Below are 16,291 nucleotides of genomic sequence, written 5' to 3' on the forward strand. Positions count from 1 at the left end.
GTGTGTGTGTGTGTGTGTGTGTGTGTGTGTGTGTGTGTATGATTCATAAATATTATCTGCTGTTCTCATTTCTCTCCTGAATTTCCTTACCACACTCTTACTTGGTATCTCCACTTGGATGTCACAATAGACATCTTGTACCAACAGGTCTGAACTCTTGATCTTCCCCCTCAGAATCTCACTTCCTTGACAGCCTTCTTCTCACTTGACAGCAAAGTTCATCCTTCTGCTAGTTCAGTCCAAAAGCCTTAGGGTCATCTTCTGCTTCTCTCACACCCAATTTTCAGTTGGTCAAGAAATTTATTTTGCTGTAACTTCAAATTATGTCCAGAATCCTACCACTTTTCACCACAATGGCTGCCACTATCCTGGTCTATACCACCATCATTTCTTGCCTAGGTTATTACTGGTAATCTTATATCTACATGCCTTTGTATAGTTTATTTTGGTCAAAACAATCAGAATGACACCAAAAACCATAAAATACCTAGGAATAAATCTAACCAAAGAGGTGAAAAATCTATACACTGAAAACTATAGAAATCTTATGAAAGAAATTAAAGAAGACACAAAAAAATGGGAAAATATCCTATGCTCCTGGAGAGGAAGAACAAATAGTGTTAAAATATCAATACTACCGAAAGCAATCTGCATTTTCAATGCAATCCCTATAAAAATAACACCAGCATTCTTCACAGAGCTAAAACAAACAATCCTAAAATGTGTATGGAACCAGAAAAGACCCCGAATAGCCAAAGCAATCTTGAAAAAGAAAACCAAAGCAGGAGGCATCACAATCCCGGACTTCAAGCTGTATTACAAAGCTGTAATCATCAAGACAGTATGGTACTGGCACAAAAACAGACACTCAGATCAATGTAACAATAGAGAACCCAGAAATGGACCCACAAACATATGGCCAACTAATCTTTGACAAAGCAGGAAAGAAAATCCAATGGAATAAAGACAGTCTCTTCAGCAAGTGGTGCTGGGAAAACTGGACAGCAACATGCAGAAAAATGAACCTGGACCACTTTCTTATACCTTACACAAAACTAAACTCAAAATGGATGAAAGACCTAAACATAAGACAGGAAGCCATCAAAATCCTCAAGGAGAAAGCAGGAAAAAGTCTTTGACCTTGGCTGAAGCAACTTGTTACTCAACAGGTCTCCAGTGGCAAGGAAAACAAAAGCAAACATGAGCTACTGGGCCCTCATCAAAATAAAAAGCTTCTGCACAATGAAGAAAACAATGAGCAAAACAAAGGCAACTGACGGAATGGGAGAAGATATTTGCAAATGACATATCAGATAAAGGATTAGTATCCAAAATCTATAAAGAACTTATCAAACTCAACACCCAAAAAACAAATAATCCAGTGAAGAAATGGGCAAAAGACATGAATAGACACTTCTCCAAAGAAGACATCCAGATGGCCAACCGACACATGAAAAAATGCTCAACATCACTCATCACCAGGGAAATACAAATCAAAACCACAATGAGATACCACCTCACACTTACATTAACAACCCAGACAACAACAGATGTTGGCAAGGATGCAGAGACAGAGGATCTCTTTTGCACTGCTGGTGGGAACCCAAGCTGGTGCAGCCACTCTGGAAAACAGTTTGGAGCTTCTTCAAAAAATTGAAAATAGAACTACCCTACAACCCAGCAATTGCACTACTAGGTATTTATCCAAGGGATACAGATATGCTGTTTCAAAGGGGCACATGCACCCCAATGTTTATAGCAGCACTATCAACAGTAGCCAAAGTATGGAAAGAGCCCACATGTCCATCGATGGATGCATGGGTAAAGAAGATGTGGTATACATACAATGGGGTATTACTCAGCAATCAAAAAGAATGAAATCTTGCCATTTGCAACTACATGGATGGAACTAGAGGGTATTATGCTAAGCAAAATTAGTCAGAAAAAGACAAATAACATATGACTTCACTCCTATGAGGATGTTAAGATACAAAACAGATGAACATCAGGGAAGGGAAGCAAAAATAATATAAAAACAGGGAGGGGGACAAAACATAAGAGACTCTTCAATATGGAGAACAAACAGAGGGTTGCTAGAGGGGTTGTGGGAGGGGGGATGTGCTAAATGAGTAAGGGGCATTAAGGAATCTATTCCTGAAATCATTGTTGCACTATATGCTAACTAATTTGGATATTAAATAAATAAATAAATAAATAAATAAATAGTATAAAAAATCAGAATGTTTTAAAACACTGAATCAAATCAAATGTTATTTTTCTGCTCAGAACTATGGAATGGGTCCCATTTTAGAATAAAAGGCAAGATCCCTGCAATGGCCTGAAAGGACCTCCATGATCTGGCCCCTGTTAATTTTGTGATCTCATTACCTGTTACTCTCCTTCTTCATTTAGCCTCAGCCACCTTGGTTTCTTTGATGCTTCTTGAATATACTTGTATCCTCCCACCTTAGAGTATTTTTTTTTCTCTGCTTGGAGTTCTCTTTTTTGGAATATCTACATGGTTAACTCCCTGTCCTCTTTCACGTCTTTGCTCAGATGTCACCTTTTCAATGAGAGTTACCCTACTTTTTTGCCTTTTCTTTATTACATAGAACTTGTAACCTCCTATTAACATACTGTAGGTTTTATTTATTTGTTATGCTTATTGTAGATCATCTGTTTCACTAGCTAGAATGAAGGTAAGCTTTATCTACATTCTTCAGTGGTAGATCCCAAGGGTTTAGAATATGTCAAATCAATCAATAAACGAAGCAATCTGCAAGACAAATTGAAAAACTCAAAGTATATGTAACTGTTCACAACACTCTGTAAAATTAGATATATTCATACAAATGACATAAATGTTTGTAGATCCATACAGTAGCTGTGAAAGACTGTGAAAGAAACTGGTAATAATGGGTACCTTTGGGAGAAACAATACCAGCGATGGATATGGCGGCACATTCCAGCCTTCAGGGTGTGTACACACCACTTTAGTTGGAAAATACAGTGCATAGTTGAGCCTAATTGTGGAATTCAAAATTCTTTATAAATTATAGTCTTAATTTTTTGTTTCTTTGAAGATGTTTGATTGTACTACCACTAGATGGCACATACTTACTGATAAATTCTTAAAGAATCTCAGACACAAGTTTTTAAAAAAGCTTTTTGGTTCCCCAAACTCACCGAAGTTTACTTTAGCTATCTATAGTATTGATTTTTCTCAAGAAATTTTCTTAACATCAATTGTTTAGTGCCATATCAGCTTCTAGGCTGTTTTTCACTGATTTCTTATTTAGCACCATAACATTAGAGCTGCAGAAATATCTTAAACATGCAGATACTAAGTTAGATATTCTTAGTTTAAATTTTCTAATGTCTATTAAATTGTATCTGCCTAACTCTTTTTCTGTGAAACTAATGAATGAAATTTAAATATTCTGTGCACAAAAGTAGGTTTTTGAAAAAAAAAAGTAGGTTTTTGTTTCATTATATTCTTTGACTCCTTTTTATAAAATAAATCATTGTCTAGAACAACATGCAATTTAACAAGCACTTTCGCAATGCTTACATAATATGCGGTGAGATTAGGCAAGTGGGTACTATGGAGGATAGAAAGATGAAATATTATTTATTGCCTCTGTCTTCAGGGACTTTTCATTTTATGGGTAGGGGCAGTCATGAATACAAATAACTATAATACAACTCAGAATGTAGTGAATGATTAAATGAAAATATTAAGTGTAACAGGAACAGATAGTTGATATTAATTTGGGGACTCCAAGAATAAGGTGGAGTTTGAGAAGAGCTTTAAATATATGGATAGTTTCATTCTCTAAATGAATTAAATATAGGTGTTATATAGATTTACATTTCTGTATAAGGAGTAAATTATGTATCTGAGATAAAGATATGATTATTGTATGCAAGTGGTAAATATGGAATAATAGAATAAAAGCCTGTATTTTTTTTATGGTAAACTTCCAAAAAAGAAAATGGTGGTATGAATTTTATAATTTGTAACATTTAAAAATATTGTAAAAAGTTTTTTAGGCAGATTCTTGGATGCTTAGTTGGCTCAGTCGGTAGAGTACGTAACTCTTGATCTCAAGACTGTAAATTCAAGACCCACGTTGGGTGTGGAGATTACTTAAAGACAAAATCTTAAAAAAAACTTTTTAGTCAAGTTCTAAAATAACAATGGAAAAATTAGTGAGTCAGATAATTTTTAAAGTCATTTTTAACCTAGAGATTCTTTGACTCTGTTTTTCTCTTTAAAAATTTCTGTAAAAATAAATTACATGTAGAAAAAGTACTGAATTCAAGTAGAATAACATTGATTGAGTGCTTGCTATGCCAGAAAACTGTCATCTATTATTTCATTTATTACTTCTGAAACTTTATGATTAGTATCCACATTTTAGAGATGAAGAAATTGGGGCAAAAGTTTAAGGAACTTGTATGAATAGGTCACTTTTCTGCCATAACTCAAAACTGGATGTGAATGGAATTAATTTTCTTACAATAAGAAACTTGGCTTTTCAGTTTATACCACTTCAGTATCATTGTTATGTTACTTAAAAGAGAATCAAATTACGCTAACAAAATATATTAATACTGACTACTTTGTTACATTGGCGGTCATAACTTTTTGTAACTTTTTAAATGTGAGAGGAATTATATTAAAATATTATCTTAGTGAATCAAGAATCTAACCCTTTGTCTTTTAATGTACAACATTCCCACAACTTTGCTATACTCTAATAATGAAATAATAATTATATACCAAAGTCTACATAATGTATGTTACAATGCTTAAATCGTGTTAATTTCAGCTCAATAGCTAAATCACGTAGATATTAAAACAAAATTATACATTTAGAAATGAGTCATTATTTTTCTGTGTTTCTTTAGCTAGGAACATGTACGAAGAAAAAGAAATGGTATAAAAGTGCACTACAAGAAGCATACCTTCTCTATGGACATTCTCACGAGCGAAGACTGGAAGTGTGCCGCCTATCCAAACAGGGTATTTGAGTTTTTTTATTCTTTACCACCCCCAAATGAGGATTTATTCAGATGCATGCTTTCTGAAATATATTTGCACATTTAAAAAATATTCTTTTCATAGGGATAGGATATATCTTTGTCCACTGAAAAATTGGTTTTCTATGGATTAATAGTATGTATTTCACCCTCTGAAACTAAGCATACACTCTATTTAAATGCAAGGGTTTTAATTAACGCTTCTATCATCTTCTTTACTCTTAGACTATCTACGTAAGTTCTTTTATGTGTTTCAAAGTATATTTCACAATTAGAAGCTATGTCTTTAAAATATATTTCTAGGATGAAACTTTCATTTGCATGTGCTGTTTTATTTCAGACCAAAGTATTTTTCAAAATGTTTTATTTGTGAACACATTCAAGGCAGAGATAAAAACCATCATCAACTTTTTTTTTTTAATTAGGTAAAAAAATATGGTAAGATTTCAGGTCATTTTCAAAGAAAGTTCTTTTGAATCATCAATATTATGGTTTATAGATAGCTTTTTAAATGAATTCATCATAATGATTATAGTAGGTAGGATACATTTTTAACTCTGAATGTGATTTCACATAAAAATGATGATTTTCAATAAATTTAAATATGTTTTTAAATTTTGCTGCTTAGCGATAATAACTTATCACCTTCAGTTCTAAAGATTATGGAAGGATCTGGCCTTCAGTGCTGACTGAATTTGAAAGTAAGAGTGGTATTTTTTTCCTCCCTTGGAGAAGCTTAATATATATTTTAAAAAACTTATAGGTGAAAATATTTTATTTAAGAAAAATTTAAATATTAACCCAGCTATCTAGGTTTAGATTTTAAAGGAAATAAGTAGATTTAAAAACAGTGGAAAAGAATGACAAGCACATTACTCTGGTTTACTCTGAAACTGGGAAAAGGGACATTTATTACCATGAATGTGATTTTTATTCCTTGTGCTGAAAATATAATGTCTCTGTTTATTAGCAGTAAAGGTTGAACTCACTGTATTGTCACAAATGCAATTTTATTCTTTTCATGGATTATACATTTTTCTTGTGTAACCAAAATAAACTTTGAAATATTTAGGGTTTTAGGGTTTTTTAATATAAATGCTGTAAACTAATATAGTCAGTTATTTTTTAAAATTATATTACAGCCATTTCACACTAGCAATGGATACACTCTTTCAATAAATATGGAACTGTGTCTTTGTCATTGTTGTGGGTGCTGGAGTATTAACGTCTGGGTCCTTTGGCATTCTTACTTGTCCAGAGTCTATGGAGAGGGGTTATTTCTCATTGGTTTTGTAGCAGACCATTTTTTTGCTGAAAAACTGATGATTTTTGCATGCAGAAATTGATGTAATTCAGTCTGAATGTAGAGAATCCATGCCTAGAGACTTTCATTTTGTTCATCTTATTGTTGAGTTTTAAGAGTTCTTTGTGTATTTCAGATAACAGCCCTTTGTCAGATATGTATTTTGCAAATACTTCTCTCACTCTGGATTATCTTCTGATTCTCTTGACAGTGTATTTTGCAGAGCAGAACTTTTAATTTTAATGAAGTCCAACTTACTAATTATTTCTTTTGTGGCCCTTGCTTTTGATGTTCTATCTGAAGTCATTAGCAACCTAAGTCATCTACATTTGTAGATGGGGGGCATGAAGAGACTTGGCAGGAATTCAGTCTTTGCCATAAGAGGCTCGCTCACTTCAGACTCACTCTTTACTGTCTCCAAAAGAGACAATATAGTCCTTGCTTAGCTTCTAGGGTGAATTCTCGTACGTATCCAGCTTCTTACTTTGTTCAAAAGTGGTTTTGAGACATAAATAGCCATTATTCAGATATTTTACAAAAGGTGAGTAGTTTAGAGGCAAACAACTTATTTCATCCCAACAACTTTGAGAATTTCTTCACCCCAAAATTTATTTTTCCAACCCAGAAATGACTCCTAATTTCTTGGCCTGAATTCTCCCTACACTGCAGACATTGACATACTATTATGTTTGATGCAACTCTTTCAGTGTTGAAATCTGCCGGGTCAGTAAATGGTATGTAAAAAATACAGACCTGCTCATACTGTAAGAGATTTCAAAGTCCTGTCCACATAATTCAGTTCCCCTGTTTTTTGTTATATTAACTATTACTCCGAGTAAGTGATTCTTTTTCTGAGTATAGAAAGATTTTTCTTATGTAGGAACATTCATTATAATTGTATTTTTAAAATGAGTAGGGTATTATCCATATAGTCTCTTTATAATTTAGCTTTAGGATTTTGTGTTATTTGTAGGATTAATATTTTCTTACATGCTTTACATCTTAGAGTGGATGTTCCTATTTCTACCTTTTTTTTCCTAGAATTGTTTTGTTTTGTTTTAAATAAACTTTATTTTTTAGAGCAGCAAAATTTCGGGTTCCCAGAAAAATTAAGCAGTAAGTACAGAGTTCCCATAATTCCCTGCCCTATACCCATACAGTATCTTCACTATCAACTTCTGGCCCCAGAGAAGCATGAACCAACACTGACATATCATTATCACCCAAAATTCAGAGTTTACATTAAGGTTCACTCTTTGTGGGGGCGCCTGGGTGGCGCAGTCGGTTAAGCGTCCGACTTCAGCCAGGTCACGATCTCGCGGTCCGTGAGTTCGAGCCCCGCGTCGGGCTCTGGGCTGATGGCTCGGAGCCTGGAGCCTGTTTCCGATTCTGTGTCTCCCTCTCTCTCTGACCCTCCCCCGTTCATGCTCTGTCTCTCTCTGTCCCAAAAAATAAATTAAAAACGTTGAAAAAAAAATTAAAAAAAAAAAAAAAAAAAAAGGTTCACTCTTTGTGTTGTACATTCTACGGGTTTTGACGAATGTATGATGATGTGTATTCACCGTTGTAGTATCATACAGAATTGTTTCACTGGCCTAAAAATTTTGTGTTCCACATGTTCATTTCTCCCCCACTCCTACCCCTCTGCCAACACCTCACAACCACAGATCTTTTTAGGCTCCAGAACATCGTATAGTTGGAGTCATACAGTATGTAGCCTTTTCAGATTGACTTCTTTTACTTAGTAATATGTGTTTACGTTTCTCCATGTCTGTAGATTCTTTAGCACTGAAAATAGTCCATTGTTTGTATGTAATACAGTTTATGTATCCGTTCACCAACGGAAGGACATCTTGGTTGTTTCTAGGTTTTGACAATTATGAATAAAGCTGCCATAAACATGCAACATAGGTTTTTTTGTGCACATAAGTTTTCAGCTCATTTGGGTAACTACCAAGGAACACAATTGCTGAATCATATGGTAAGGGTATGTTTAGTTTTATAAGAAACTGCCAAACTATCTTCCAAAGTGGCTGCATAATTTTTACATTCCTACCAGAAATGAATGACAGTTCCTGTTGCCCCACATACTTGCCAGAATTTGGTGTTGTCAGTGTTCTGGATTTTGGCCATTTTAATAGGTCTGCAGTGGTGTTTTAATTTGCAATTAAATGTCATTAGAAAATGACATACAATGATGATGAACATGCTTTCATATGCTTATTTGCCATCTATAAATCTTCTTTGCTGTGGTGTCTCTTCATTGCCTGCTTTTTAATTCAATTGTTCATCTTGTTGACTTTTAAGAGTTCTTTGTATATTTCAAATAACAGTCCTTTTGTCAGGTATGTATTTTGAAAATATTTTTTTCTCACTCTGGATTATCTTCTCATTCTCTTGACAGTGCATTTTTCAGAGCATACATTTTAATTTTAATGAAGTCCAACTTATTAATTATTTCTTTCATGGGCCTTGCCTTTGATGTTATATCTAAAGTCATCAGCATATCCTAGGTCATCTACATTTTCTCCTGTGTTACCCTCTAGGAGTTTTATGGTTTTGCATTTTTCATTTAGATGTGTGATTTTGAGTTAATTTTTATGAAAGGTGTAAGGTCTAGATCTAGATCCATTTTTGGCACATAGACATCTAGTTGTTCAACACCAGTTATTGAAAACACTTTTCTTCATTATATTGTCTTTGCTCTTTTGTAAAAGATCAGTTGACTATATTTATAGAGTTTGTTTCTGGGCGGTCTATTCTGTTCCATTGATCTATTTGTTATTCTTTTCCCAATATTACACTGTCTTGATTATTGTAGCTTTAGAGTAAGTTTTGAAGTCAGGTAGGATGAAGTCCTCTGACTGTCCTTCAATATTGTGATGGCTATTCTGTATCTTTGTCTATTCATATAAACTTTAGATTCAGTTTGTTGATATCCACAAAATAACTTGTTGGGATTTTCATTGAGATTGTACTGAATCTATAGATCAAGTTGGGAAGAACTGACATCTTGACAATATTGAGACTCCCCATCCATAAATATGAAATATATCCACATTATTTAGTTCTTTCATTTTGTTCATCAGAGTTTTGTAGTTTTCCTCATATAATCTTGTCCATCTTTTGTTAAATTTATGCCTAAGTATTTCATTTGGGGGGTGTTAGTGTAAATGGTAATGTGTTCTTAATTTCAAATCCTACTTTTTAATTGCTGGTAAATAGGAAAGTGATTGACTTTTGTGTATTAACCTTGTGCCCTACAACCTTGCAATAATCACTTATTTGTTCCAGGAGTATTTTTCTTGATTTTTTGGATTTTCTGCATAGATATTCATGTCATCTACTGAGAAAGGCAGTTTTATTATTTCTCGATCTATACTCTTCTTCCTTTTTTCCCCCTTATTGCATTAATTAGGAGTTCCAGTACAATATTGAAAAGAGTTCTGAGGCAGAAACATCTCTGACTTATTCCTAATCTTAGGGAAAAAGCTTTGAGCTTCTTACTATTGAGTATGATGTCAGCTGTAGGATTTTTATAGATTCTCCTTATCAAATTGAGGATGTTTCCCTTTATTCCTAGTTTGCTGGGAATTTTTATCATGCATGGGTGTGTTGGATTTTGTTAAGTGCTTTATTTGCACAACTGATATGATCATATTTGACTTTTCTTTTTTAACCTACTGATGTCATTGATTACGTTAATTGATTTTGATTGTTGAAGCAGCCTCGTATACCTCAGATAAATCTCACTTGCTTATGGTGTATAATTCTTTTTATACATTGTTAGATTTGATTTGTAGTATGTTGAGAATTTTGCATCTATGTTCATTAGAGAAATTGGTCCGTAGTTTTCTTGTAATGTCTTTGTTTGGTTTTGTTATACTGGCCTCAGTGAATGAATTAGGAAGTATTCCCCCTGCTTCTATCTTCTGGAAGAGCTTATAGAGAATTGCTATAATTTCTTCCATAAATATTTGGTAGAAATCACCAGTGAACCCATCTGGGCTTGGTGTTTTTGTTTTGTAAGGTTATTATATTGATTCAATGTTATAAAAAGATATAGGCTTCTTAGATTGTTTATTCTTGTGTGACTTTTGACAGATTACGTCTTTTAAAGAATTGGTCCATTTCATCTAGGAATCAGATTTGTGGGCATAGAGTTATTGACAGCATTTCCTTTTATTATCCTTTTAATATCTTCACATCTGTAATGATGCCCTCTCTTTAATTTTTGATGTTAGTAATTTATGTTTTCTGTCCTTTTTTTCTAGTTAGCCTGGCTAGTGTCTTATTTTTATTGATCTTTTCAAAGAAACAGCTTTTGGTTTTATTTCCTCAATTGATTTCCTGTTTTCAATCTCATTGGTTTCTGCCCTAATTTTTATTTTTTGTGCATACTTCATATTTTAACTTGCTTTTCTTTTTCTAGTTTCCTAAGATGGAAGCTTAGTTTATTGATTTTGGGTCTTTGTTTTTTCATAATATACACATTTTAATGCTGTAAATTCCTCTCTAAATACTGCTTTTACTGCATCTTACAAATTTTCATAAACTTTATTTTCATTTTCATTTAGTCCAAAGTATTTTAAAATTTCTCTTAAGATTTGTTTTTTGACCCATATGTTATTTAGAAATGTGTTGTTTAATCTCCAAGTATTTAGAGGGTTTTATAGTTATCTTTCTGGGGTTTTTTTGTTTGTTTGTTTTGTTTTGTTTTGTTTTGTTATCTAGTTTAATTCCACTGTGGTCTGAGAGCAGACTATTGTATGATATCTGTTTTCAGAAGTGAGTTAGGGAGTATTTTATGGCCCAAAACATAGTCAATCTTGGTGAATGTTCCAAGTGAGCATGAGAAGAATGTGTATTCTGCTACTGAGGTTGTAGTCTGTAGGTGTAGATTATATTCAGTCGATTGATGGTGTTGAGTTCAAAGTGCAACAGTTTCCTCTTATATGCAGTTTCACTTTCTACAGTTTTAGTTATCCGTTTAGTTATCAGCTGTGGCCTAGAAGCAGGTGATCCTCCTTTGATGTTTCATCAGAAGGTCAGTAGTAGCGTAACAGTATGTCACAGTGCCTCTGTCATTCACCTCACTTCATCTCATCATGCAGGCATTTTATCTCATATAACAAGAAGGGTGAGTACATTACAATAAGAGATTTTGAGAGACCACATTCACATAATTTTTATCAGAGCGTATGGTTATAATTATTCTATTGTATTAAGATCTCTTACCCTGCCTAACTTATAAATTAAACTGTGTCAGGACTATGTATATATAGGAAAAAATCAGTATATATAGGTTTTATTACTACTATCCGTGGTTTCAGGTGTCTACTGGGGGTCTTGGAACATACCCTCTGCAGATAAAGGGGAACTACTGTATGTCCTGACTGATTTTCTGCCTTCTGGACCTGCTCATTTCTGATAAAGTCTCTAATTATCATAATGGGTCTATGTATTTTCCTTGAGTTCTATCAATTTTTGTGTTACATGCTTTGACACTGTTGTTAGCCACATTTATATTAATAATCATTATGTCTTCTTGGAGTAGTAACCACTGTATTATTAATTAATATTCTCTTTATCCCTGATAACTTTCCTTGCTCTGAAGCATTCTCTGTCTGAAATTAATATAGCTTTCTTTTAATTAGTGTTAACATGCTATATCTCTATTTTTCTACTTTTAACCTCTGTGTGTCTTTGTAGTTAAAGTGAGTTTTTTTGTAGACAGCATATAGTTGATCCACTCTAACAGTCTTTGTTTTTTAATTGGTATAATTAGACACTGAAATTTAAAATAGTTATTGATATAGTTGAATTAATAGCTACCGTATGTGTTACTGTTTTCCATTTGTTTTTCTTTGCTCCTATTTTTTCTTTCACTCTTTTTCTGCCTTTTGTAGTTTAATTGAACATTTTATATAATTCTGTTTTCTTTCTTAGCATATCAATTATGCTTTCTTTTTAAGTTTCTTTAAGAAAAAAAACTTTTTAAGGAGATGGTTTTCCTAAATCGAACATATTGTTGCCGTTATTACTATTTTGAACACATTGTTTTCAGTTAAAGAATAAGAAAATTAAAAGTTTATATTTTACCTTCACTTAGTCATTCCCTGATGCTGTTCCTTTCTTTATGTAGATACAAGTTTCTACTCTACATCATTTTCCTCTCTCTTTTAACATTTCTTGTAAGGTAAATCTACTGGTAACAAATTCCCTCAATTTTTCTTTGCCTGACAAAATATATATGCCTTTATTTTTGAAGGATAATTTCACAGGGTACTGAATTCTAATTTGGTGGGTTTTTCTCTCACAACACTAATTATTTCACTCATTCTCCTCTTGTTCCCACAGGTTCTGAGGAGAATTGGATGAAATTCTATCTGCTCCTTTACAGATAAGGCACACCACCCTCCCCCAGTCTTCTTTCAATAATTTTCCTTTATCTTTGCTTACCGCTTACCTTTGGCATTTATACTGCTTGTTCTCTGAGCTTCCTGGATCATTATTCGGTATCTGACGTTAAATCAGGGGAAATTCTCGGTCATTATTGCTTCCAATATTTCTTCTGTTCCTTTCTCTTTCTTTTCTGTCTGGTATTCCCATTACACATATATTATACTTTTGTGGTTTTCCCATTGATCTTGGATATTCTGTTCTTTTGTTTTCCAATCTTTTTTCTCTTTGCTTTCAGTTTTAGAAGTTTCTATTAATATATCCTCAAGCTCACAGATTCTTTCCTCAACTGTGTCCAATCTAGTGGTAAAACCTGTCAAAGGTATTCTTCATTTCTGTTACAGCATTTTTAATCCCCAGCACCTCTTTTTTATTATGTCTTAGAATTTCCATGTCTCTACTTACAATACCCACTTGTTCTTGAATGTTGCCTACTTCTAACGCTAAAGCCCTTACTGTATTAAGCGTACTTGTTTTAAATTCACAATCTGATCATTCCAACATCTCTGACATACATGGGTCTGCTTTTGATACTTGCTCTGTCACTTCAGACTGTTTTTTGCTTTTCGTATGCTTTGTATTTTTTGTGGAAAGACAAACATGATGTACCAGGTAACGGAAACTGTGGTAGCGAGACCTTTAGCAGTGTAGTGGTAAGGCATGTGGGACTAGGGAAGGCATTCTATATTTGTTTGTTTGTTTGTTTGTTTTGAGAGAGTGCTAGTGTGAGGTGGGGGGCAGAGAGAGAGAGAGAGGGAGAGAGAGAATCCCAAGCAGGCTCTGCACTGTCAGTACAGAGCTTGACACGGAGCTCAATCTCATGAACCATTAGACCATGACCTGAGCCAAGATCAAGAGTTGAATCCTAACCAACTGAGTCACCCAGATGCTCCAAGCATTCTATAGTTCTATGATTAGGTCTTAGTCCTGGGCTTTGAACTGTACAAGTGCTTCCCATTTTTTTTCACCCCCTTACGTGGTACATAATGGATAGAGGGGATCCCGAGTTGGTATTTCCCTTCCCTTGCGTGGAAAACCATAGAATGCTTGATTTGGGTATGTCCCTCCCCCACTAATTGGTCAGGCTCAGAGAAAACCAGAATAGGTTAAGCTCTGGTAAAATAGTTTCTCTTCAAAGCAAACGGCTAAGAACTGAATGCTCTGGCATATTTCAAAATGGTTACTTTTTTCTTCCCACTGAGGAAGCGCAAAGGTGTTTTTCTCCAGTCTTTATTATGAGAGCCCGATATAGCTCCTGGAGGTAAATGCATAAAAGTGTGCCTCCCTCCTGCATGACTGGGTCCCCCAAGAATTTTTCTCTCTCAGGCTTGTTCACATTGAGGCTCCAGCAATTCATCAATTACAGTTCATGTGTTCCTACCCCAGCACTAGTTCCTGTGGAGGTTTCTGCTCCATTAAGTTGTGATTCTTTGTATTCACCTGTCTCTCCAAATTTGGGGGCCGCGGTTTGCCCTGTGACCTCATTTCTCTAAGGGATCTAAGAAGAGTTATTGATTTTCAATTTGTTCAGCTTTTTACCTGTTGTGAGGATGGAGTGTGACTTCTAAGCTCTTTACATGCCAGATCGGAAACTGGAATATCCTCTACCTTTTTAAGAACATGCTTTCAGCTGTCACCTTTAAAGAAGCATATACTAACAGATTTTCTGAGGCCATCAATGGATAAGCTTTAAAAAATATTTTTTTTAAAAAAGAAGCCACTGATTTATGTTAATATTTGTACTCCTTTCTAATACGGTTGTAAATTAAAAAAATTTAACATCTGTTATGAGTCATGAGGCATAACCACCTCTACTGATTCGGAACGTTTTCATTTTCTACCTGCAGCTCCTCTTTTGCACTTTAAAACGATGATATGGATGTAGCCCAGAAGAGGAGTGAAGGCCCTTTTAATTATCCAAATCTACATTTCCTGTTAACTGCTTTTCACTCTGTGTGAGGGTCCCTACATGCAGAGATTTCTGAAGGGAGGAAATTAAACCTTTCTCACTAGGGAAAATTCAGCTCTTAGAAAGTGTTTAATGTTGCTGAAGTTGAACACGGACCTACTGTTATTAATAGGAAAATTGCTAATGATTGTCATGTTTTTCGGCATTACATCAGACTTTCCCTTTGGCAAATCCCTTTGAAAATCAGAGTGGCTGTTGTTACCCCCCGAAACACTTCTATATTGCACTGGGAGATGGTTGTGCAACGTTTCAACATAAAAAGTTCCTTGAACAACAGTTTGGATATTTCTGTTCCAAATGTGTCTCCCTACTGGAAATTTTACATAAGAATGATGTGTATTTTGAGGAGAAAAATAACAAAATTGTATTCTTTTTTCACTAACTGGAAAAAAGACCAGTATATGACCAGGGTCCATTGGATCCAATTTTAGTTTTGAGTTTCTTTTATGTGCATTTTCAACTGCATGTACAGATTGATATTTCATCATGAGTTTCATTGTTATTAGAGGTCTTCAAAAGAAGAAAGAGAAAAAAAATTTTAGATACAACAAAATTTATTCTATCTTGTAATTATCATCAGGGCTCTTTTGTAAATCTGAAATGCATTATGGAATTTTACTAATCTTTGCTATTTTATCATTACTCATCAGTTTATTCCCAACTATGTTAAAAAGACTAAAACAATTATTTAAATGGTAGAATGATGGAATCACTTAACAAGATGATACAACAGTGACATGTATAATCACTAACCTATTTTTCCTAGTATTGCAAGGGTTAAGATCTCTCTGTATCTGTCTCTGTCTCTCTGTCTCTCACACACATGCACCCATACCCCAGAATGTCTTTATTAGCTAATTGTAAAAGAACATTGTTAATAATCTATTATCTACCACACATTGTTTTAGGAGTTTTATTTACATAAATTCTGTTACTTGAATCTCACAATATACCAATAAGGTAATAATTATTACTCCTGGTTTATCAATAAAGAAACTAAGGGTCTGAGAACATATATGGTGTTTTATATCTTACATTGTCTAGTATAGTCACTTACACCATGTAAATGTTCTATGTATTTTAACTCGTAAGTTATATTAATTTGTTCAGGTAAAATGTGTATTTCAGATCCATGTGAGATTTTGAATAAGATACATGTACATTTATTAATTATAAAAAAAATTGAGCACCTACTGCATACAAAACTTGGCCCCTGACTTTAAGGCACATTCTAGTCTTGTAGGGTGCTTTGACCGTATATAGAAGTAACCATAAGACAAGGAAGAAAGTTCTGTGTCCTGTCATGACTGTGGTTTTGCAACAAAGGTGGTTATTTCTCCTAGTTGGAAGAATTTTCTGTGACAGTGGATGGTCTTATACATTCATCAGTGGGGAGAAAAAGGGTATTCCAGAAGAAGGGATTATTTCAAGCACACAGCTGAACATAGGAAAGAGGACAGTTTACATGTGGCCAACTAATTATAGACATAAATATAATAACCTGCTTCTCT

General features: G+C 34.1%; 1 protein-coding gene across 1 annotated transcript in view; it reads left to right on the top strand.

Moving 5' to 3' along the window:
- ZCWPW2 (zinc finger CW-type and PWWP domain containing 2) overlaps window positions 1-16,291 on the top strand; it is an 84,525-nt gene that overhangs the window by 34,328 nt on the left and 33,906 nt on the right. Inside the window, 1 exon segment of the mRNA XM_019422861.2 lies at window positions 4,915-5,029. Within this exon segment, the coding sequence (XP_019278406.1) occupies window positions 4,915-5,029 (115 nt within the window).

Source organism: Panthera pardus, unplaced genomic scaffold (assembly GCF_024362965.1).
Source record: "Panthera pardus isolate Hobbes unplaced genomic scaffold, ASM2436296v1 HiC_scaffold_16, whole genome shotgun sequence".
Classification (NCBI taxonomy): Eukaryota; Metazoa; Chordata; class Mammalia; order Carnivora; family Felidae; genus Panthera; species Panthera pardus.